The 24,952-nt window shown below is 39.9% G+C and overlaps 1 protein-coding gene across 1 annotated transcript in view; it reads left to right on the top strand.

The window, feature by feature from the left end:
- Nucleotides 1-20,587, top strand: part of foxn2a (forkhead box N2a) — a 47,648-nt gene extending 27,061 nt beyond the window's left edge. Inside the window, exons 2-6 of the mRNA XM_041789297.1 lie at nt 100-677; nt 8,828-8,952; nt 9,089-9,138; nt 12,514-12,582; nt 14,611-20,587. Of these exons, the coding sequence (XP_041645231.1) occupies nt 114-677; nt 8,828-8,952; nt 9,089-9,138; nt 12,514-12,582; nt 14,611-15,035 (1,233 nt within the window). The 5' untranslated portion in view covers nt 100-113 and the 3' untranslated portion in view covers nt 15,036-20,587. The remainder of the gene's footprint in view (nt 1-99; nt 678-8,827; nt 8,953-9,088; nt 9,139-12,513; nt 12,583-14,610) is intronic.
- Nucleotides 20,588-24,952: the final 4,365 nt, after the last annotated feature.

Below are 24,952 nucleotides of genomic sequence, written 5' to 3'. Positions count from 1 at the left end.
ATTGCCTAATAAGACTCTAGACTTTGATATCAGTTGCATTTGTTTGTATTTCATGCCAAATTTGATGCTCAAACACCCTCTACCCTCCTCTCTTCACAGACCTCTTTGATTTAATGGGTCCAATCATTGGGATGTCACCAGATAAGAAAACGGAAATTCCGGGTATGCAAGAGGAGCGGACTGGCCTCAGAGGTGTTTGTGGTGTGGGAACGCTGCCCGAGGCTGAGTGTGCATCCAGCCCTCTGGCGACCAGCGTGGATCGTACGGGTGGCACCGAGGATGAGGAGCTCACCAACCTCAACTGGCTGCACGAGAACCTGCTTCAGAACTTCACTCTGGGTGGCCCGGAGGCCCAGCCCAGCGGCAGTCCTCTCTTTGACATCGAAGGAGACTATGGGTCAAACCAGGGCCCTTCTTCCTCATCATCATCCTCGTCACACGGCAGAGGCAGGGAGCGGGACTCAATGAAGTCGAAGCCTCCTTTCTCATTTTCTCTCCTCATCTACATGGCCATCGAGCAGTCTCCCAGCAAATCTCTGCCTGTTAAAGAAATCTACGGCTGGATTCTTGAGCACTTCCCTTATTTCTCCAACGCTCCCACCGGATGGAAGAACTCAGTCCGTCACAACTTGTCCCTGAACAAATGCTTCCGCAAGGTTGAACGGAGCTTGGGAAAGGCAAGTTAACATCTTACACTCATGCACCTCACATAGATTTAAACTTAGAAACCACACTTTCCACTCTTCCTGAAACATCCCCTTATTGGTTTGACAGTGTGGTGTTAAAACCTCAAAACGTGTCTGCATTGTTAAACCAAATTCTATAGCTGAACAGTTTGTTGCAGTGTGAAGCTGCAGTGATTCTCATGTGACACTGCCTGTAACACAGTCGCAGAGACCTCTGACTCTGCTGAGATAAAGCTGGAATCCAGTCAAGGTCACCGATACTCCTTCAGATGAAATGCAAACACAGCAAACTAAGATAGCAGCACTTTGTCTCTGAAAGCTACCACAAGGCAAAACAACCGTTTCAACAAGCAGAGAAGCAACTCATCATGACCTCAATGTTACGAGAGAGAGGGGAAGCAAATGTGAACTACAGAGCAGAATCTGTGTCACTTATGCAAATCAGTCGTGGTTCCTGTGCAGAAGGAAAATAGAGAAGTTGACCCTCTTATAGTCACATGCTTGTGACAAAGGGATCAAAACACTCTGAATGAAATGAGTGAAAAATTAGTAATCTTTTGTTGAGAAATTGACTGTTTACTTTCCTGTTGTCGCAATGTTCATTCATCTTTTAACCCTGATGATAAGAAAATGGGAAATAGTTGTTGTATGAAAATGAGATACAGAAGTAGTAGACCTAAAAGAAGGAATGGACAGAGACTTTTAGATATTTGGTCTCTGAGTATTGAAAAATTGAAGGTTTTATGTGACTGTTATCTCATTAAACAAAAACTTCTTTTCAGTATTTTTACCAGAATGTGGTAGTAATGTATTACCACCAGATGGTTGCTGTAGCACATTTGAAAGCTTTACGTTAACTGCCATTAAATTACATTAAAAGAGGGGAAGGAAATGTGTGACACACCTGTAACATTGCAGACTATAGCGGTAACAAGACTCGACTTTCACTTCTTTTAATGTAACGTGAAGTTACTACGAAAGTGAAATAGATTGTTTCTATTTTAGAATGAGTGAAAATCAGAATCAGCATTATTAGTTTATTGCTTGGCATTGTGAGTTAAAAGAATTTAAAAACTGGGAAGAAATGCTTTTATTAAAATATGTTGAAGCTGTAATTAGACATCTTGACTGCTATATACAAGTCTGTGTGTATTAATGGTACAGTTGCAAAGATTGCAGGATACTGCATTTAAAAAATGATCAAAAACAATTGGGTATGAAATAATGTGGCAGATTAACACGAGGTAGGTCAGATATTAACAGTGCAAATATACACATCAGGTGAGGCATGGTTCCATAGTGAGTTTTCCTACAGTATTTAAGTTAAAGTTGTTTGACAGTGCAAGATATTTTACTTAAAGAAACAGAGCAAGGTGCATATGAATTTACATTAAACCAAGGTGCATGAATCCATTAGTGCATTAATGCCAGTTTCCATTATGTGTAAGCATCCAGCTAATAAATTTCAGCCTAGTCCAGATCAAAGATTCATGACGGCACAAGTTGAAACTTGCAGGGTTTTTTTTGTCAGGCAATGTTCTAAAAGCCTGTTGGTTCACACCACTGCAGCAGGAAGAGACGATGACTCTCACTGTTACTCAGCTAAGTGATTTATTAACTCACTGCGTAATATATCTAAATTATAGAATAAATGGAGCATGAAATGCAAATTAAATTACATGTATTTTAAAGCAATGTAATGTATTTATGAGTAACAAAGATGTCACATAGTTGTTAGTAAACTACCACTGTAGTCGTGCAAAATCCCAACTTGTGTACATCAGTGATGGACCTTAGACTAACTCATTAAAACTCAGGACGGAAGGATGCTATGGAGTCTGAGCTAAGCGCCGAAATGCACATCATAGCTGCTGTTCTCTACTTCTACAGGTCTGTGCATAGCCTTCAAATTGTATTAGTTCTGTAATGTCTTCAACCCTCTCTGCTTTCACATCTGGAGGGTTTTTTAAAATAGCACAGAGCTGAATGACAGGAGTGTTTACATGCTGAAGTGTAACAAGAAAGATGAAATCAGTTAAAAAAAAATAACAAGATGTTTTAATCTATTTCAACGTCCTTAAAACCTGCTGTTTGTGACTCACCAAACTAAATCAGAGGCAACATCATCAGACAGCCTAATTCAGGTTGTGACATCTCAGTTCAGACAGCTGCAACTGTTTGCAAATCTTAAGGTTGAACTGGGCTTTACATGTACACTGTTCAGGATGAGATGTCAGTATTTTTTAAAGATTTTTCAGGAAATCACTGTCTCTGAAATAATGCTATTAAATAATCAAAATCGCATATGTGTTCCTGTCAATTGTAAGTCTGCATCCATCCCAATGATCTTTATAGTTTTTAATTTATGTAGCATCTTAAAATAGATGTTTTGGCAGACAAATGTAAAGTTATAAACTCAGGAAGGCAGCAAGACAAACTTTCAACTTAAGTCAACTTACATGGGTATTCAAAAGTATTAAAAGAAAACGACAAGAACAAGATGGAGAAGGTAATTAGAAATAAATGCAAATAAAAGCACTAAAAATCTCAGATCTAAAAATCAATACAAATAGAGTACAGGAATGAAATAAAAGACAAAAACAATCAAAGAGCAGATGATAAAATAAACTCCAACATTGATTTTGTTTTCATCTGAGCTTATAGCTCATAAAAAATTATTCGTTGGTGTCTTTTATGAGCTGTTTAATTCCAGAGACTCACCCAACCTCTTCATCTGGCTTGTAAGCGTGGTGTTTGTTCATATTTGATTGGCGTTGGCATGGTTGCATCGGCAAACAAACCGTAACCTGTCATCAGATCTTCATTCAAACATTGCTTAATCCTAATTGGTCGGTTACTTGACACAGAGAAGCATAATCCAAAAATCCCTGAGGTGACTTAACAAAGTTTGTTTAAAGTTCAACAGATAATGCTTCATTTGGGGTAGAGCCCAATCGCCCATTATTGTATTAAAATGAATTCAGGGACTTTGTGAGAGCTTCGTTACAGTCATAATGTAACAGTTAAACGTTTCTGTTGTTTAATTTTAGAGTTGCTGTATGATAGAGACTTATGCTCATGGTTAAGGGATTGTAAGGTGACTTACAATACACTGTGTTAAAAGAGGCTTATGATAATCATAGTCTTTTGATGATGCAGCAGGTCATGCATAAAAAAACCCAAAAACTTACAACTAGTAATGTTTTGATTAGCCAGCTAATTGATTAAAGCCTGTATCTAAATAGTATGTGTCAGAATTACTAGTCAGTTTAACAAGATATTAAGATTAAAAAATATAATAATGTAGGCCTATAGTCCCAGTCTAATATGTCTGAAATGTAATGTAGCCACCTGTCACTAAAAGCCACAGTAGCTCCAATAATAGTTACTGCCATGCAGCCATAATGCTCTTCTACTTGGACGTAAACAAGTAAAGTAGACAGATAGCATCTTTTAGCGCAGTTGCTTGGCTTTATTTTGACATAGAAAACAAATAAAATTGTATTAAGGCTGTGTCAGGATTAAATGTCTTATAAAGTAAATGGATATATAACCGCATTCAGAACAGGCATGTGGGGTCAAAGAGAATCAAAAACCAGCAGTGCTAGCACTGCAAACATTAGCAACACATGGCAAACCTATTTCAGGTTGTTAACCTACAGACAGTAATCCTTTGTTTGAAAAACGGTACTAAATTTGGACGGTTTCTGTACATTTTCTTGACATTGGTCCATGAAAAAACAGAGGTAGTAGGCATGCGCTGCCCTGATTGTAACCTGAGCTCGACAGACAGGCGCTGTCATTGTTTATGAATAGTGGGGCTTGTTGATGGATAAAACTCATGCTGAGGCTGGTCGGGAGCAGTGGAAAAGAATCTTTTCCGTCTTGAAAAGGTTTCAGTCCAGCTTCTTGCTCTTGTTTTAATAAAGAAATGTGGTCCTGTTCTGACAAAACTGCCGCTATACGATAGCTACATCCAAGCTAATTGCTACTTTTGCGGCAGCAGTTGCTTTTGGCTCCCATTACAACAAAACCTCACCATTGCCATTCTTCTTAATTGATGCTGTTTTCAGTCCTCGCACAGTCGTTTCAGATTGGAGCTTTGCAAGATGGATTTGCCTGATGACATGAAATCTGACCAATCAATTTGCTTTGCAAGGTTAGCTTTACAGATGGATATTGTCCATTAATTCTTTCAACCTGCCACATTTGTACACATTTTTTATATACCAGAATAACAATTTGAAAGCAAAAGTGAGGTTAAGGAGAGGAAAAGAGGTCAAAGGTTATGGAAACAGGAAACACAAAAAAATGAAAAGATAAGAGGAAAGGGAGATATGTTTTGGCAAAGTGCATAATCGTATATATTTTCTGAAATTTGATAGTTTCCCTATTTTCTTGCTTTTATTGCTTGAATGTAAAGTCATCTTAAATTTTGTAGCTGTTTTAAATTTTTATATTTGTCCAAAGAAGTTGGAAGCGAGTTTTTGTGCTTTTGTTTTTACAGTTAGTTTTAAACCCAAATAATAATCTGATTGAACTCCACCAGATCTGATGGCAGTCTGCATGCTTGTTTATGTTCTGGCCCCTTGAGCGATTAGTGCCTCCTGTAAAAGCTCTGCTTTGTCCCTAGCAAGCAGGTTAACTATGTGATCAAGGCATGTGTGCATGTAATTGATCAGTAGATGCAATGAGAGGATGGTTGGGGGAGAACGTGTAGGAGCTGAGGCTAGGGCAGATACTTGTTATCATTTTACAAGATTTTGCAATTAAAAAAAGCAGCTTTGCAGTGAAGCTTTCAGTGTTTGCCACAGCAAACACAGAGGCTTTAAAAAGGTTTCTATTTTGTAAGAGAGGCGCATAGAAAAGGAATAAATTTATCAAAAATGGTGAGCAAACTCCTGCCCAGCCTTTAAATTGTGCAAATGTTGGCACATTTAGGTCCCAGAATCTTGTTTTGCTAGGTTTGATACATGAAAACAAACCAGATGTTGGGTGCCAAGTCCTTCTACTTTAGTTGTTTTGATATTGAAATGTTTTGATGTTTACTAGCAATATATCAAAGTTCAAATTCTGGTTTTGTAACAACCTAGGTTCATTTGATTTCAGGAGTGAAGCAATAAAAACAAGTGATTTAAAAATCAGAATAAAAGTGACTAAAAAGGACTCGTGGAAAATCTCATAAAATCGAAACCAGAGTGAAGGGTTAGAAGAAGTCATGAGGAAACATCAGAGTGAATTAAAAATAGATAAAATTGCCTGTAATATGATTTGAAATGCTCAGTGATAATCTGCGGCAGCCATATTGAGCTCCAGTGTGAGTTCAAGCTTGTGACCGGCAGAGTCTGTGATGCCAACGCTGTGCCTGGCTGAGACCTCATATTTTCCCACTGTGGGAGGGGATGGCGGTTAGCACTCAGCGAGCAGCGACATGGTGAGGCGCAGGCCACTCAGCATGCAGGTGCGCAGCGTGAGCCCTTCGTCTGCTGAGACACCAGCGCCAGTTTCACATGACACTGGCTGGTGGTTTCCGTTGCCATGGAGACATTTCCTTCTTCCTGCATCAGGGCCTGTTGGTAATCTGAGTCAAGGTTATTCTCCTCCCTCCTCCTCCTCTGCTCTCTCTCTCTCTCTCTCTTTCCCTCCCTCGCTGCGCTGTCCTCCCAGACTGGGCAAAGCGCCGCCATCAGATAAAATGACAGTTAACACACTCCCGCACACATCACCAACAGACAAATGTACGCTCTCTCAGTGCTGTGGAGGACTTGTTTCCTCCCTTTGTAGTTGCTGTTAAGGAATTCTTAGTGATGCATTTCTAGTTTCCACTGTTTTTCTCTCTCACAACTTTCACTCTTCAAGTTTTTACTTTTGTGCAAAATAAGACACCCACCATGTAAGCCTCTTGACAAATACTTCTGTGCTTCTTCTCATGGTTTAAAAGAATGATGTCAACACAAATACTTTAAATTTTTCATTGTGTTTTTAGTTTGTTTTTCCTTTTAAAGCTTTATGAGTCTCTGTAGAAAAGCTGCTGTGAAGCTTGTTGACGTGAAAGTGATTCCTTTGTCATAATGACTTATCTCTAGAAAGATTAGGGTTAAGCTTTACCTTTTTCTACTTAATGATAATCACCTTCTCTGCTTTGCAATTACCCAACAAAACTCATCGTTTACACTCTTGAATCTGAAAAGCTCTAATTTGTCAGCCTTTTCACATAGAGGCATTTTATTCCTTCATAAAGACAGATTGCAAAGTTTGCAAACACGAACATAAACAATGCATTATTCAAAATAGTAAATGTATTATGAGGATTGGGCTGCATGGTGGAGCTGTCGTGAGCTGTTGCGTCACAGTAAGAAAGTTCCCCGTTCAGATCCCCAGTGGGACAGAGACTTTTCAGTGTGAAGTTTGCCTGCTCTCTCTGTGCTCCAGAGACTTCCCTCCCACGTTTGCAGAGTCATGTCATCAGGCTAATTGTAGATTCTTAACTGCTGGTGGATGTGAGTGTGGGCATGAATGTTCATCTGTTTACAGTATGTCAGCCCTGTGATTGACAGGTGACCTGTCCAGGATGTACCCACGCCTCTCATTCGGTGATGGCAGGGATTTGCTCCAGATCCTTGTGACCCTGAAACACTATAGATATTGGATGGATTAAATGGGTTTTGTAACCTGACACGCCAAATAGACTGTTTCATATCTCCATTTCATAGGATATATTTCACATACCTCTGGGAATCCTCCCATTCAAAGTGCTTGGGAAAAGTAGGACTTTTCAAATAATTTTTGGAAGGTGATTGGAAAGACATTCTGGTACTTTCATTACCGGCCAATCGGAGCGGCAAGACAAAACGAGATGGTAGGCATGCAAAGCTCTGGTAGAGCTTGACAGACAGTGGAGCTTGCTGGTGGATAAAACTCATGCTGAGGCCGGTTGGGGGAAGTGTAAAAACATTTACTTTGCCAAGAGACACATTAGTGTGACACTTTATGCTTTTTTTTAATGAAGAAATGAGGCCCAGTTCTGATAAAACTGCTGCTATGCTATAGCTACGTTCGAGCTAAACACCGTCATCAGCCATTGCTATCAACCTCCAGTACAACTAAACCCCATCCATAGGTACTGCCTTGTTCTCCTCAAATGATGCTGATTGGTCAGCCCATTCTCAGACCTCGCACAGATGTTTCAGATTGGAGCTTCATAAGAAGGTTTTGCCTGATGACATGCAATCTGGCCAATCCATCTACTTTGCAAGGTTATGGGTTCTGAAGATGTTAAAACATGTCTTTGGTTCAGTTATGCATAAGTGCTCTGTAGTAAAAAAAAAAAAAAAATCACATAGAGTTAGAGTTATAGTTTAGTTTGTTAGCTCGACATTCACATGGGGCTTCTTTAAATTTGTTGTGCCAATTTTTAATCAAAATGCAAAACATAGAGAAAACTCTTCAATTCTGTTGGCACATTTTCCCTTTTTAAAGAGCATCTAGATCTCCTGCAAGTCCGAGTCAGTGTTGCTCTTTTCACACATGCAACCCTGAAAATTTCAGTGTAACCTACCCAGGAAATTTCCTTGTTCACACTTGTCCCTCACAACAGGAAGTTTTCTTGCAGGTTTCCTGTCAGTCAATGGAGAATTATGGTACTGGAAAATACTGGGGCGCTTGCAAGGAAATTTCAGGGCAAAGTCAGGATGAAAACTTCAGCCGTTGGCGTTCAGACGTGTAACTCATCTGGGTAATTCCAGGAGATTTACAGGAGCTTTGTACAAGTGTTTACAAGCAGTTAGATAAAGTTAATTAATTCGACTTTTAATGTTCATATAAGCACATCTGAAGAAAGCAGCTGGACACTGAGATTGAGTGCGCTGTGCACGTGCTCCACAGTTTCTTGGTCGGCCTTTGACCTAGCAGTTGACGAGCATAAATGCATAGCATAGTAGAATACACATTGACTTCTGTCTTTGTTGTTCACCATAAGCTACTGGGGTCACATACTGGGACGATGAAAGTAGTTCATTGCCTGATAGAGCTTTAACTCTAACTCAACTTAGCTTTCCGTGTAAACATATTGAGTCGATCTTACAGTTTGTCACCACAAGTTTCTCCTATAAATTTTGATTTCTTTCTGCTCTTTCTCACAGGCCAATGGTAAAGGTTCTCTGTGGTGCGTTGACCCTGAGTACCGCCCCAACTTGATCCAAGCTCTGAAGAAGCAGCACTTCCCAGCCGCACATGCCTTCTGCACACCACCCGCCTCCCCACCCAGGTAAACAATAAGCTGAACACTCTTTAGCTTGTGTCTAACTGAGAGTTTGGATCTTCCACTCATTTAATGTTTTTTTTTTTCTGTAAATAAAGAGTTTTAAAGGTTCACATCTTTGTGCTTCCCTCACCTCCTGCAGTGCCTCCTCACCCCCTCGACACCTCTTTCTTCAAGGCTGCTCGTTCAAAGGTGAGACCGCAGCAAACTCATCTCAGTGTTGAAGTTTTGTGCACATTTGAAGCTGTCTGCACCACAAGAGTCTGCATACAAGACTCACTATGTGCAGTTTTTCACTTTGTGTTTGTGCAGTATTTTGATTCTGTTGCTGTTGCACATTTCAGCCCCAGAACATTCAGCATCACTGTGCTTTTGCCCTCAACTCTTGGTTTTAATGTGTTGCTTTTTCAAGTCATTGATGCCTCCTTTAGACCATAATGTTGAGAGCTCCCAGTCGATGTCTCAGCTTCCTCCTCTGCCTCTTGGATTTGTAACCTTGACGACAGGCAGAGGTTTTGCCGGTGCAGAGTGTCGAGCACTCAGTCTCACTGTAATCATTAATAATTTAGAGCCCCAGAAGTGAGCTCTGAGGCTTTTAGACTCTTTGTCAGGTCTGAAAAGATCGGATGCACTCTCAGTATCAGTGGCTTGAATTTATCCTCTTGATTTTTTTCGTTTTTTTTTGGTGAACCATCCGTGTATCCAGTCCATTCAGTAAACACTAGCCCATTTCACTCATGCACTGCACTCCTGAAAACTTCCCAGTTGGCCAGATTTATTAGTTTTTTTTCTGCCAGCCCCCCCCCCCCAAGAGAGAGGCCTGAAAGAAGTGAGGTTGAGCTCAGCTGCTCACCTTGGTGGTGGTTATGTCATATCCCACTCTTGTGTTAGTGTTACAGTGGTCGTGTAAAACCAAAAACAGTTGTTATTAGAGGTGTTGGGAAAAGATTATTCTTGTCAGAATTGCAAATATAAGTTCTAGGATTTTTAATCAATGCAAAAAGTCCAAAAACTTAAATGTACTTACTTTCAACCTTGGTAAATTTATACCATCAGTCAGTTTGAGCACAACAAACCCAATCCTGTTATTTTCTGCTGTGCATCATCTCAACCTTATCGACACAGTGATGCAGTAGGGGGTGTGTCTGTTCTGGCTCATTAGCCGTACCACGAACATTAGCAGTGCTACTCCTCAGCATCAGTAATGTATGGCAGTATCCAACTTACTAATGTGCCACCTGTATTGTCAGTAGACCAGTAAGACATTCAGTCTCTCTGCTTTTCAGTGAAGAAAAAAATGTTAGGATGCACTTTTCATTCTACAAATACACGTTTGTTCCTCGTCAAGAAATAGTGGACCTGTCCGTGTCAAATCAGGAGAAAGGGACATGGATAATAATATAGATAATAAGATAAGCGATGATATGATAAGCTAAGGCTGGCCCCACACTAGACGATTTTCAAATCTTAAACTATTCTAAAAACGTGGGAGACCACAGACAAAAGGAATAATTCAAACTATTTTTTATCCTGTAATCCTCTGAGCCATAGATTGGACAGCTTAGCCAGACTGTGAGACCACTGAGACCACACACCTGTCAATGACCTCGTGTGATTGCGTGACTTCAGAAGAAAAACAAACATGGATGTCTGTTAGTACCATCGGCTTGCTGTCCCTCCGCCACAGGCTGTCCTGGCATGCGTTACAGGTGCAGCAAAATTCATTAAACAAGGAAAAGAGCGAGGATAAAATCCTGGCGCGTATAATCCAGCTGATGACGCTACCTGGTCTCTTGTTCATTGGTTGTTGCAGGTACTCCATCAGAGACCCTACGACCTAGAACTGTAAAAATATCAAACATGTTTAATATTTGAGATTCAGGATCTGGGAGGCTATGACAGGATTTGGAGCAGTAAAATCATTGTGTTGACAACACACACTTGTGTGTGCCAACAACACCAATTATTCAGACATAATATAGTTTGCAACGAGGCTCCACTTGGGTTGTGCCCCCCATAATCGTCTGGGGAGGAAAATCTGGCCCCAAATCAGGCCTAAAATCCTGTAGTGTGTGGCTTGCCCAAGTAGCTGAAGTAGATCAGAGACTAACCTCATCGTCTTGGACTCAGTGTTTATAAGAATAATAACGCAATGGCATTTACTTTTCTCCTCAAACATAATCGCCGTTCAAAACAGTCAAGACAAGTAAGAAAAAATATGTTGGACCAGTTTAGCATGAACCTCAGTGAAAGTTCCAAACACCAACGGCAAAACTCCAAAGCAGCAGTATCTGCCATTGGTTATTGTTCTGGAGTTCGGCGTTGCTTTGTTTGGCCTGTAATGAACAGTCAGAGCTTTGGTGAGTAACCCTCTGAGGTTTTTTAAAAGGTTCTGCCCCTACCAAACACTGCAGGCTTTTGCCCTGATAGATGTGAAATATAACTCCTGCAATGTATATGTGAAACAGTAAAGATGCGTGAAATAATTGGCATGACACTTGTATCGGCAGATGTGAACATTTCTGCTGACATCTACAGCTGATGTATCAGCCGACATATCGGCAAAATGTAAAACTGAGTGGTTTCCTAGGGTGCTACACACTTAAGCCGGCTCATTGTGAGCCTTTAACATTTTTATTGAAACCCCAAACATGAAACAACTACCAGACTGTCTACTTCCCCACTCCTTTTTCAGCTCTGATTGGCTCTGCCTCTCTTTGCTTAGGAGACACTTGGTGCTCTTTACAATAAAACAGTAAACATATCAGTGTCTGTAACAGTATTGGCTGAAAATTAGTTTGGAAGTATCGACATTTTGGATACCTGCAAAAAGCCGATACTGAGCTCACATCATACACCAACAGGAGTTAAAGTCAGTGGAACAAAAGCTACCAGCCATCACTTTAGGGAACGTTCAGCCAATCCAGAACTAACAAAAACAAAGTGAAACCTGAGCCCCTTCAGCATCGTTAGCGATGAAGGCTTTAGATATCAAATCATGTCTTTTTTTCACCAAAGGGTTTATAATTAATGCTTAATCAGACTCAAACCTACAAAATTTATTCATATTCAAGAATCTTGTCAATTAGATTTACTCTGTGTATTCCTCCTTAGAACAAAAAAGGAATATTTTGTGATTAAAGAATTGATTTGAACTAAAAAATGAATTTGAGTCGAGTGATGACTTCCTACAATCAGAAGCAAATTGAACTGTGAGATACTTAAAGATTCACACCCTGTTACTTGGGACTCCTTCTGTATGCAGAGCCCAACTGCAGCCCCCCTCGCTTAAATAAATGTAGCATTTTGAGTTGTTGGGCGTGTAGGACACGGTGTAACCCCCGCTGGAAGGCCATTTTGGGATTATATTAAGGTCTAAATGTCCTGAAATTATGCTAAAAATGCCAGGAGTGCATGTGCTACAGGAAAAGGGCTACTGTTTGGATTCCTTTGACTGTAGTTTAAAATTCTGAAAACAAACCCAGTCTGCCCAGAGTTGAGATGCCGTGGCTATCATTGCTTTCACGCCGTAGGACTGACCATCATGCATGTTCTCTCCTCTTCCAGAGTCTGACATTGATGCTGCCACTGCCATGATGCTCTTAAACTCTGCCCCCGGGCACCACGTTGACCCATGTAAGAGAATCCACGAGCAGCCATACTGTCACCTGTTCTTCCAGCTATTTGTCTGATTCCCCTGACATACCACCCTTTCATTGCTTTGTTCTTCTTTTTGTTTGTGTGCTTTTAGTGTGATGTTTAAGTTTGTGTTTTCAAAGTAAACTGCTGGTTCATGAACAGAAATGTACCAAAGCAGTTTCACTGCAAAAAAATCAAGTCTTATTTCTGGTCTGATATGTCACACTGCACTTATTTAAAGCTACATTCAACATTTACATTTTTGGGGGAAAAACATCTTTTTTCAAGATAAAAACACAAAACAATGCCTGTATTAACTATATTCAATAAGGCAAGAAAATTTTACTTAAAGTTTGTCAATACATCTTATTTCAAGATACTCAAGTACTTTATTTCCTGTAATGACTCTGTCAAAGACTTACCAATGAATATTTTTACATAAGGGGACTACCATAACCAGGAAACAAAGCTTAGCTTAGCATAAAGACTGGAATTGTGGGTAAATGCCTTTATTAGCTTCAGCAAGGATGGACAAAATCCAACTACTAGAACCGCCAAGTGTCCCTCGATAATACCTGAAGTCACGGTCATGCTTGCTAAAAAAGTCATTTTGCAGGACTGTTTTTGGACTGGTAACAGTCAAAGTTACAATCTTCTTTGTGCAACAGAAGGGTAAAAGTGTATGTACTTCATTTTTGATTTTTACATTATAGTTGGAAACGTCTTGATAGTATTACACCAGCCTAGGTTTATTTCAGAGTATCATTAGGTTTACATGCATACAGAAAAAGTTACATTATTGTGTTAGTTTGACTTAAGCTGGACTTTAAATTGCATGTAAACAGTGGATGCATGATAAAGGATTTTTGCCAATACCCACTATACCAATTTTTCCAAGCTCAGTTTAGCTGATATGGATACAGATTAAAAACAAAACAACTTTTTCATTGCACAAAACACTGCTAGAATTGGCCCGTGATTAAATCGAATGCTCCTAATTAAACAGCAGGTTTGCTTGGTGGTTAACCGGAGACAATCCTGACAAAGTGTTTGGAAAAAAAAATTCTAACTAGCTGAAGTTCAGACCTAAAACTTTAGTCCCTTTAGTCCCCCCCTTGCACTGAAACTTAACTTCCAACACCGTGATTTGCCAATGTATTATGTGGATATCAGCCATGGAACAATAATAGACAAAGACCAACATTTGTACCCACAGCCAGGTTAAAGAGATTGAATGAAGAAGTTGCCTCACAGCACTATGCCCTAGCTGGTGCCATATGAGGATCAAGTCATGATGGATAGTGGGTTTTCTCAGGGAGTGAAAGAGCCACATAATCATTTTGACTGATTTTTCTCTCTGTAGTACAAAACCATTTTCCACATTCCACAAATTTTCCCAGTCAATACAAATAAAACACTCCAGACTCCCTGTACAAGGTGTGAGTACGGGACCCAAAAACATCCATCTAAAAGAAACATAATCAGTGTGGAAAGACCCTTAGTCTGACCTGCAGCTTCTTTCCAGCATGTCATTCCCCTCTCTTTCTGTCCTGTTATTTCTAACACTAGTATCTGTTTTTTTAATCTAATAAAGGCTTAAAATGCCACAAAATTAATGTCTAACAGGGTTATTGAGAGCAGTATTCATGATCAAGGATCAAAGGGGTCTTTATTTAGTCAAAGGTGCCGTTTCTACAACAGCTAGCATTGCCATACAGATTCCTCACTCAGCCCAATATTAAGTACATTTGTACATGAGTTTTCCTGCAGACAGCTTCCACCTTGGGCTCAAAGTTTAATTTTTTATCCAGAATAGTCCCAAAATACCAGTACTGCCTCTCAGTCTCTACAGCCTGCCTCTTTATCGCCTCAGGAGTGATGAAGGTGGGATTCTTCCTGAAATCCTCTTCTATTTCCTCTGTTTTGAACACACAAATGTCAAAGATTTATAATATTTCACAGATTTGTAAATGATCCTTTTGGTTTTGAATGTATTCTTACACTCTTTCAACCTTCTTTGCTCAGGCAATTCTGAAGGCCCTCTGGACCTCTCCCGGCCCGACTCGGTCCTGGTTAGCAGCGATCCGAAGCAGGACCACAACTACAGCAGTGTCGCCCTGCAGCGCTGTTCCTCCCGCTCCTCCTCCTCCTCTCTCTCCTCCCTGGACGAAGGAGGCTGCGACCGCAGGCAGTCCCGCCGCGCCGGCAGTGAGGGCTTCCACAGCGACGAGGACTCCGACCTCTGGGACGAAAGGGGCGTCCACCAGACTTCCCGCCGTCCGCCTGCCATCAAGTGGCCCATCAGCAAGAGGCCACGCAGAGAGGTGAAGCCAGAGCTGGATGAGGAGCTGAAGGAAGCCGCTGGCTCGTTGCTGCACCTCGCTGGTATACGCAGCTGCACGGAGAGCTCCAAACGCACTGTCAAGAGCACAAAACTTAACAGGAAATAATTTTTTTTTTGTTTCAGCCCCTCATCAGATGCCCTGTGAACCCTAAGACCCCTGATCCGTGTGTCCCAGTGTGCCTCCTTCTCCTACTCTGATCGTTCATTGACCATTTTGAGCCTTTTTTGTTCGGGAATACCCCTGTCCAACAAAACAAATGGCAATAGTATCGTTCACACAGGAGAACAAAGCCATATAGAGACTTTTGTAACTCGGGGGTGACTGTCAGCGGGGGGCGGGATTTTGGGGCTCTGGAGAACCATCAAGAAAAGAAACCTATCCAAAACGACCTGCCTGCTTCTGTTGGATTAGACGATTGTGATTGAAGAGTTTTCCCTCTGAAAGACAAAACTGGGAAAAAGTTGAAGGTTTTTATAACTCAAAGCGTTGCATGCTTCCTCCTCAAACCTGTATCCTCTTCCAAGTGAATCTATTTATGAAGCGAATGAGTGCATGTTTGTAACAGACAAAATCTAACCTCCTGGTGTTATCACTTTCTCCTTTTTGTGCTAAAAAATGCCACTCTTTTTGAAAGGAAATCTTTCTCTTTGAATCCTCTTTTAGGAGAGATGCAATAATTAATCCACAACCTTAACTTCTTTTTTACTTTGTTTCACCTTGGCATTTCTCTTGAGTCGAGTATGCTAGTTAAACTTTACAATTAAGAGATAAACGGAGCAGTACTACGATCTTGCTATGCGACAAACTTACCACACAAGAGCTCTGGCTCTGTTTCAGGACTAGCAAGACGTTGATATAGTATTCCTCTGCCACTGCCAAATTTAGTTGCAAAGTTAGCTAAACTACTTCGGCCATTACTGTGCTGTGTAAGCTTGTTTTTATTTTTGTTGATCCCTCTCATTCATCAGTGTGTTTTTGACATTTACTGTGCAGATGCGGGACATATATTCATGATTCATGACAGCCTATGCAACGTGAACATCTGCCATGTGCTGCCAGATGTTCACTGTGTGTTAATAGGTTCTCCTCCATAGGTTTTATTTTATTTTAGCGTGTGTGTGTGTGTGTATGTGTATGATAGTGCATGTTGGCTTTAGCCAAAACTTGAGATGATGGTGGTCAAATCATTTTTATTTTTTACAAAGTAGAGAGATTAACTTGATTGGTTTAATTACAAATATCCTCCTGAGGGCTGAGCCACAGCGTGTCCTAACAGCAATCGACCCAAGCAACAAAATCAGCTTAATTCAGTAGTTTAAAGTGTCCCAACAGAATGCAAACATTGTAGAGCAAAACAACAAGATGCATGTTTCCTTTTATCTTTCACTTTCCCACTCAACACAGCTTGTAAGCTTGTTTTACAAAGTGAAAGTAATGGTTATGTCATTAGTAGGGCTGTCAAGATTAATCCAGTTAATTGTGATTAATCAAGGTCCACAGTTTCTGCACTAATTCTTTCAATCCCATGCTTTAGTTTTCCTTTAACACACAGCCACAGTGATGTTGAATAAGTCCACCTCTGCTCCTTAAAGTCTCATTTTACTTAAAAAAATTCTCAGCTCAGTAGACAAGTCAAAAGTCATCATTTTGTGCATTTTGTATTGTCAAATATTACCTTTTACTGTCTCCTTATATCCTTTTAAATCCATTACAAGTTCCTTTTTCTGTGGTTAAGTTTTTATCATAGTCTTCAATCTACCTATGAAAGCAGGTTTGTGTCCAAACTGGAAGTCAGTTACCTTTAGTTTAAGACAGTAGTAAAATCCAAAATGGCACATAAACTGTTTTAAATGCATATGGTGCAATTTTAAAATGTGTTGAAAAGGGTGTGATTAATCACGATTAACTAAAGGAGTTCTGGGATTAATTGCAAATAAAAATTCAAATCTTTGATAGCCCTATTCATGAGTAATATCCATATCCGTGTTTGAAGTGTTGCTCAGAGGCAAAACTATTCAGCTTATCACCGTCAAGTTTTATCATCCAAACTAGGGCTGAACTATTCGGGAAAATAATCTACATGTGATTTTTTTTTCCCCCCAATATTGCAACAATAATTACGTCCTTTATATTGTGTATTTTTCAACAAATAGAAGCGAAGAATCACTCTACATTATAACTAACATAATATATAATAGATACAACTAATGATCTTGAAAAAATAACTAATTTCAGATATTTTAACTCTGAAGCAAATTCACTATGAACCGGGGATAGTAAATTTTCTCATTTCGATTAAGAAAGGCAAGGAAAGTAAGATTTTTGTTATTTTTCTTAAAGAAATTTCCATTTGAATGTTTGCATGGTTTGTAGAGCTTTACATCAATGCTGCAAAAAAACAAAACTGGTATTTTGACACATTTCAGATTAAAGTAATATTGAATCTGAAAATTGCAGTAGGACCGATTGCAGTTTAATTTATATTAACTACCCAGCCCTAATTGACACTTTGGTTTCTTCTATGGCTGCTGCAGATTAATCTGACTAATGAAACTATTTGTGATTAATTGCATGCTTTTTTTCTCCCTTTCAACACACTTTAGTTAAGCTGTTTCAGCATCTCCCTGCAGTCACAGTGTTGTAAAACAAGTCCTCTTTTCAGTGTAAAAAAAACTCACCAACAGCTCAGTGGACAAGTCAATTTCCAATCCATAACAAGTTCCTTTTTCCATGATGAAGTTCATGACATAATCTTCAATCTACCCACAAGCACAGATCTGTGTCCGAACAGGTGGTCTGTTATCCTTATAAATTTAATATCTAACAAATAGGATGCAATTAATTTCAGAAATACTGGGAATAGTAAAGATTAAAATGTTCATACTTTGACAGCCCTAGTTTCTTTAGATTCAAAATAGAAGTGCCACATATGTTACTGTTTCAGGGGGAAAACTGAAATAAACATTTCAGATAATTTGATATTTGATAGATTCATTGTGGACAGATGCTGCACTCATGCTGTTAGGACACAGTGGCCAGAAATGACCACAGCTCCCTGCTGTGTAATTTAAATTTGTAGATTGTTTTTTTCTTTATTTTAATTATGTAGTTTAGAAAACCTCAACACAGCTAATTATCTGTGGCCAAGCTAATTCACACCTTTAGAAAAAGTATGTTTTTGTTGAGCATAAATGAAAGCTATCAGGCGTAAAAGGGTAAATATGTATTTGCTGCTTGAAAGATTTGGACTCAGCGTGCGCAGTAGCTCACAGACGAGAAACTGCTGCTCTGATATTATGCCCTCAGTTTGTTCTTGCAGGCTTTTAGCGTTTGCCCTTCCTCTTATAACAAAATAAGGAAGTGCACGCTCTCTTCTCAAGCTGTGAAAGCGGGTGTTTATCATCAGTCGATTGCATGCAGCTCACTGAGAGGAAGTTGTGTAAAATGCCACATTTTTTTATTTGAGCTTTTAAAAAGTCTGCACACTCGCAGTGCACAATGCAAAGTAGCATGGAAGCACACAAAGATAACACATTATTATTTCCCACAGTACTTGACCACATCGTGTCACTGATACAATGTTAGTATAGTATGCATGGTGGGTGCCAAATGTTTTCTCGTGCCACTGATGTTGAAACTGCAAGAGGCCGTGGTCTTCTTTATTCCCCTGCTGCCACAATGTACTTTGATGATTTAGAGTAACAATGCCCTACTTTTCTGAATCATCCCAACAGGAAATGGGAGAGGACTCTGGTCAGTCAGCGTAGTGACCTAACCAATCTTTATTTGGTTTATTTTTGTCGCTTTAGAGCGGGAACTGCTCTCAGCAGAGAATAAGCTGCAGTTCTCAGAAGTTCTATTTGCATACACTGGTTTTGTTTAGCTGTGAAAAAGAACAAATGATTGTTCATTAATCATCATCTTATTTATGACTTTAATTTATGGGATTTTTGAATGCATACTCTATCAAACACTGGTCATTGAAACTGACTAGGCACATGACTTTTTCTCCTTCTGTGAACTCCTTTAAATAAGTTTATTTTCCTTGTTTTATTTTGCAGCAATTTTATGCCTTTTTTCCTCTCACTATGTTATAGTGATTAAGTATTTTGCCAATGTTTAATGTCCTTAGAGCGGGTGTTTTATTTTCACTTTAACCATGACTGCCAGGTTTTGTTGATGTTTTGTTTTGCTTTTTGTTCATCCTGATAGAAATCAGTTTGGCTGGCAACACACACGAGGATTTTCAAACCTTACAAGATTTCAAAAACATGGGAGACCACAAACATGAGGACAATTCAACTGATTTTTGACATTATAATCTGAATGCACACACTAGACGATTCTGCCGAACTGCAAGACCACACGCCTGCTGTTTTAATGAAGATTTCAAAGCAGGGAGTCCAAGATCTCACAGAAATGCGTGCGCAAACATGACTCCAGGAGGGAAATGTACGGTGGATGATAGCCGTCTTCCTGGCTATGTTTCCAGTGTTGTAGTGAAAAACATAAATATTCCACGTGGCTTGAGTTGTATTTATGATCGCTACCATATTTGTGCACTGTAAAAGTATGCAAGCTGCCCAGTCTTCTCACTCTTACTGGCGTTTGCCCATTTGGATTGTTTGCAGATGACATCATGCCACATTGAAAAACTCCAGCTGGGGGGCAGGAAGTGATTTCTGCATAGAGAATGCCATCAAATCCTAAAATTTTGTGCCATTTACAACTTTGCCAACAGATTTAATTGTAAAGACAAAATTTTAAGCAACTTTTGTATCCCGAAAGTAGTGATACATTCAAGCTAAATAGTTTTAAAAGCTCATGGAGAAACAATGACAGATATGAATTAAAAACCCCCATGTTTGGTGAAGCAGGCGCCCAGATATCAAGGCTGGAGTTCTCAGTGGTTGCCGGATTGATTTCTGGTCTTGGCGCTGTTTGGTGCTTGCCTTTCCCCATTTTCTCCCTGGTATTTCCTGTCTCTATTCCTATTGGAATAAGACAAAAGCCCAAAAATGATGATTAACAAAAAACAACCTCCATCGACAGCCTGGACCAGCGATATCTGCTAGTCTATCTGCTGGACCAGCTAGTCTGTTTGGCTCCTAAATGGCTTTTCCTTTTGTACCAGTTTGACTTTTTAAATGTGGAATAAAAAATGGCAGAAATGGACTAAAGGACTCCCAATCTTGAGCCAGCTCTTGTCATTTACATAAAAAAATCAATTTCTTAGAACAGGCTGGTTTGAGAGTAACACATAACTCAGTAACAAGTTTTATTTGGTTTTTACTTACAGATTGTTTCAACTAAGAGCATATTTATGACAATGAAGGAGAAAAGCTGTTAAACAGCTAGCCTCTTAGCTCAGTTTAAGACTTCTAAAGACTTGTCTTCCTTCATCTGGCTGGATGTATGAGGTCTGCAGGATTAAGTATTTATGATAGTACCTTGACACCAGACTTCTTTGTAAAGTTTAGGGATCACACCTGATGTATGTAGAAATGTAATGCTAACTGTAGTGTGCAGGTCCATTTAGGGCTTTAATGTACCAACTTTCTGCTATTTCCAATCGTCACGCTTTTCTTCCTGCCTCCTAGCACAATCACCTAACTGCAACCAACCTATTCCATCAGAGCCTCCCTGATATCAAATCACCAATATCAATCATGTTTTATATTTACAACTCAAGATCTGAAAGCTTTTGACTCAATCTGGAGTAGTGAATTTGCCACGCTCCCACAAATCGGCCCAAAATCTGCAGTGAAATCATCTTGTGTGTAACCAGTCTCGATTAACTTTGATCCTGAAATCTTTTGTTGCCAAATTTGCTGTACAACCGGGGTTAAAATTGAAAGTGAACACATTCCCCATGTACTGCAGAGGTTATTTAAAGATGATTGAATCTTTCTTTTTTTGCATTTGTCTCATGTTTATGTTTAGATATTATGACACAGAAGTCACAATTGATTTCATCACAGTTTAGAAATTATGAAAACAACTACTGCCATCATAACTCATGCTTCCAGGTGTTTTGGGATGTTAACATGTATTGAAATATTTCTGAAAAGTGTCCCTTGTGTAAGACGAGACATACATTTGAGTATCGGGACTACTGCAGAGAAATTATGGAGAGACTTGTAGAGGAGAATCTCGCTCTTTTTTTTCTGTAGCACTTGCAAAAAAGAAATGTAATGTTGGTCTCAAAGTGGCGCTGAGCTGCCGACTCAAACCCAGTCGCTTCATTGCTCATCAGCTGTTATTGATTATTGGTTTTTGTGAGTCTCAAACTTCAGTTGCAGTTCCTTTTGGGGTATGATGATCATTTTGTTGCATTTGACGAAAGCTGCCAACCCAGTATCAGTTTGTGTCAGTTGTCTGCCACGTCTATCGGACCGACACATCTTTTTGGTTTTTGTATGCTAACCTCTGTTGATAAAATGTTTATAAGATTTATTTTCGCCAAAGATATGCAATTGCATTATATATGGTATTACAAAATATTAATAAAAACCTGTTCTTGTTAAACCCTGGGAGCAGTTTTTCTCATTTCAGTCTGAGCTGCTTTGGTGTGAAGTGTTTTTTACTCTTCTAACGCTCCACAACACATGAAATCACTCCATATTAGCAGACTGCATTCTCACTGTACCAGTATCACCTGACACAGGATCAAAATGATTGTTTATAATCCACTTTTATTCAGTCCAGTATCTCAAAGTATCTGATTATGACACAAGACTAAGCAAAAAAAGGATTCATTATATGGAAATGCTGGCCTTTAGAAGAGTAGAATCAAGGCCGCAAGGAGGAAAAAGGGGAAACTAACTGGGGCAGCATTATCATGATGGGGGCCATGGAGGCTGACAAACACTTGGTCCATCTTATACAGTATTTGAGCAATGATAATCTGATATCCATCCAACCACCCATTGTTTCATCCAGGGCTGATCCCAGTCACAACGTGCAACTACCATGTTTAGCAACAGACAGAAGGAGGGCTGTACAATTAATTGGATAGCTTTCATTAATGATTGTCTAACTGTAAAGGTGCAAGATTTCTACAGAAATAAGAATAACTTTGTAATTACTTTTTCCCTCAATCCAAAACACCACACATATTTTTAGTGTTTTTGAAAAAGTAGTTTGTTCTTTTTAAACTATGCTCTCTTTCTCTACAGGAGCCCTTAGAGGACATGTATCCATATTTCTGATATTTCTACGCACTTGATTTGAGCTCCAGTTATAAAGGCAAATTTAAATTACATTTAACTGACTCATCTCAGGTTAAATCAGTCATTCCTAAACTTTTCTGCTGGGTCCTTGGCGCTTTAAAATATTTTTAAGGCCATTCCTACCCAACACCGTACAAATCAACATGCAATATATATGAACGTGTGAAAAACATACAGTTTGTCTTGACCAATTTTGCAAATAAATTCCTATTTTTTATTTACAGCAACATAGAAACTCAACATGTTGTAGAACTTACAACAATCATCTTAAAAATTTGACTCTGAAGATGAACAGTTCCCTGAAAATAAAAACTCAGTGAACATTTTTTTAAGATTAATACATCCAGTCCCACAAAAATCTTAGTGATTTCTGTCGGCTTGTTTTGTGCTACAGACCTTTTTGGGTCCTGGGTGCGGTTGTGAAACTGCCACTCAGTTCATTTGTAATATCTAGTTTTGATCTGGATTTATCTTGATTGAGGCAACAGCAGAAAAATCCAAAAAGGGAAGGAAAGAGTGTAGCCGCTCTCCTGCCTAGCAAGGGGTACTCCTTTTCTACTCCAATCCAAAATGCAGACATTTTGGACTTTAAACCTGTTGTTAAATCTGAGGTGATGTCAAAAAACTGCTCCTCTTCTGCAGAGCTGAAGTCATCAGCTGGTGTTGCTTAGCCTTGCACTGCCACACCTCCCCACCATGACATCACGCCCCCCTGGGGGGCCCATGGCCCACTTTGGGAACCACTGGGTTAAATAAACAGTAAGAGAGAAGTCAAAATACACATTTTGAAAGGGGGAACTTGATGCAAAATAAAATGTATCGCTAACAATTGCAGTGCTGGCACTCCCGGACTTTAATCCTCTTTGCAGGTTAACATTCTCATTCCTGCTCTGTATATGGTTTTTAATTGTTCAGTCAAACAAGTGTTAGATGGAGTGGTGTAAAGCACCGACACTGGACTGTGGAGCAGTGGAAACGAAGTTAAGTGGCGTGTCACTCTTCTTTCTTTAGTCTGGGCGAGTCTGGGTTTGGCAGATGCCAGGAGTTACCTGCCTGACTGCATTGTGCCAACTGTGAAGTTTGATGGAGAAGGGATAATGATATAGGGCTGCTATTTAGGAGTTGGGCTAGGCCCCTTATCTCCAGTGAAGGGAAAACTTAAAGCATCAGCATACCAAGACATTTTGGACAACACTATGCTTCCAACTTTGTGGCAACAGCTTGGTGAAGGTCCTTTTCTATTCCAACATGACTGTGCCCCAGTGCACAAAGCAAAGAGTATAAAGACATGGTTTGGTGAGTTAGTGTGGAAGAACCTGACTGGCCCGCTCAGAAACCCTGACCTCAACCTGATCAAGAACATTTGGGATGAACCGGAATGGAGATTGCTCACCGGGCCTTCTCATCCAACATCAGTGCCTGACCTCATGAATGCTCTACAGAATGAATGGGCAAACATTCCCACAGAAACACTTCAAAATTTAATGACAAGCCTTCAAAGAAAAGTGGAGACTGTTCTAGCTGCCAAAGGGGGGCAAACTTCATTTTAAAGAACATGTATTTGGATACAATGTCATTACAGTTCTTGTTGGTTTAAAGCTCAGTTGGCCAAATACTTTTGTCTATATCAATAAGTGAAAGATCTCCAGCAAACAACTGAATTTACTCGTCATCATATGAGAAAAAGGCCAAATAAAATACATGGATGTATGTCCTCTTGTGGCTTCCATATAAAACAAACAATAACTCCCCCTCTTCTTCTTCTTCTCTGAGTTTGTTGAATGCACCAACATGGCCGGCGTCCAGCCCCACACCTCACATTAATGTAAATTCCTGGGCTGTGGTGCTGATGGATGCATCATCAGATGTCCTAACGACACTCTGGGCTGTAAGTTAATTAGTCATGGAGGACTGTGGGATGAACACTGTGTGACCCTGAACAAGGGCCCGTCTGACTCGCCTCGGGGCTGCTGGCACGGCTCTATTGTTCAATAGAGTCCTGTGTGTGTCGACTGGAAGAGGGAGGGAGGTAGGGAGGGGGGAGTTCTCCCTACTGACTGCCTCAATTCAGCTGGAAATCAGAGCAGCATCACCCCCCCTCCCACACGGCCCTAGCAACCACGCCACGCCGACAGTTGCCAGGCAACCAGACAATGCTGGAGCCACTGGCTGTGTGTGCGTGTGTGTTAGCGAGTTTGTGTTGAGCCTGTGTGCATTTAAGATCAGGAGGAACAGCAGCAGAGGAAACGTCTTTATTTAGCACAAAACCTCTTTAACTGAACATTTTTCATGTGTTTAAACCAAAGCTGATTGAACCACACTGTTAGGGTTTCTTTAAAGGAACAGCGATAGTGCTGTATGTGGTGAAAAAATGGGGAGATTATTATGGATTAGGTGAAATTAATCATGTAGGATTTGAGCAGTGATGGCTGCATTAGCAACATGCCGTTTCACTTGTAGTCCCAAACGAGGTCATGTGAGTTTTAAAGGAGACTATCCTTCCCAGCGCTGCTGCCTGCCTCTGATTTCTGACCTGTTTTTGTTAATGCATCCAAAGCAGAGTAAACCCAGGGGTTAATAATTTAAAGGAGCCATCAGAGATCTTCATTTAAAAGGGCATCATATGTAGTCTCTTCTCATAACAGCAGAGACTGGAACATTATAATAATATGATAGCTACCTTATCTGTCCTTTATATGCTTACCCTCCTTTGTCACTTGTTTTACTTTACAGGTTTCTAAATATGTTTGGGTTAAATTATATCACGTGTATATTTGACTTATTGACCCA

This window comes from Cheilinus undulatus, linkage group 6 (assembly GCF_018320785.1).
Source record: "Cheilinus undulatus linkage group 6, ASM1832078v1, whole genome shotgun sequence".
NCBI lineage: Eukaryota > Metazoa > Chordata > Actinopteri > Labriformes > Labridae > Cheilinus > Cheilinus undulatus.
This window is presented reverse-complemented; position numbering and strand designations above follow the sequence as displayed.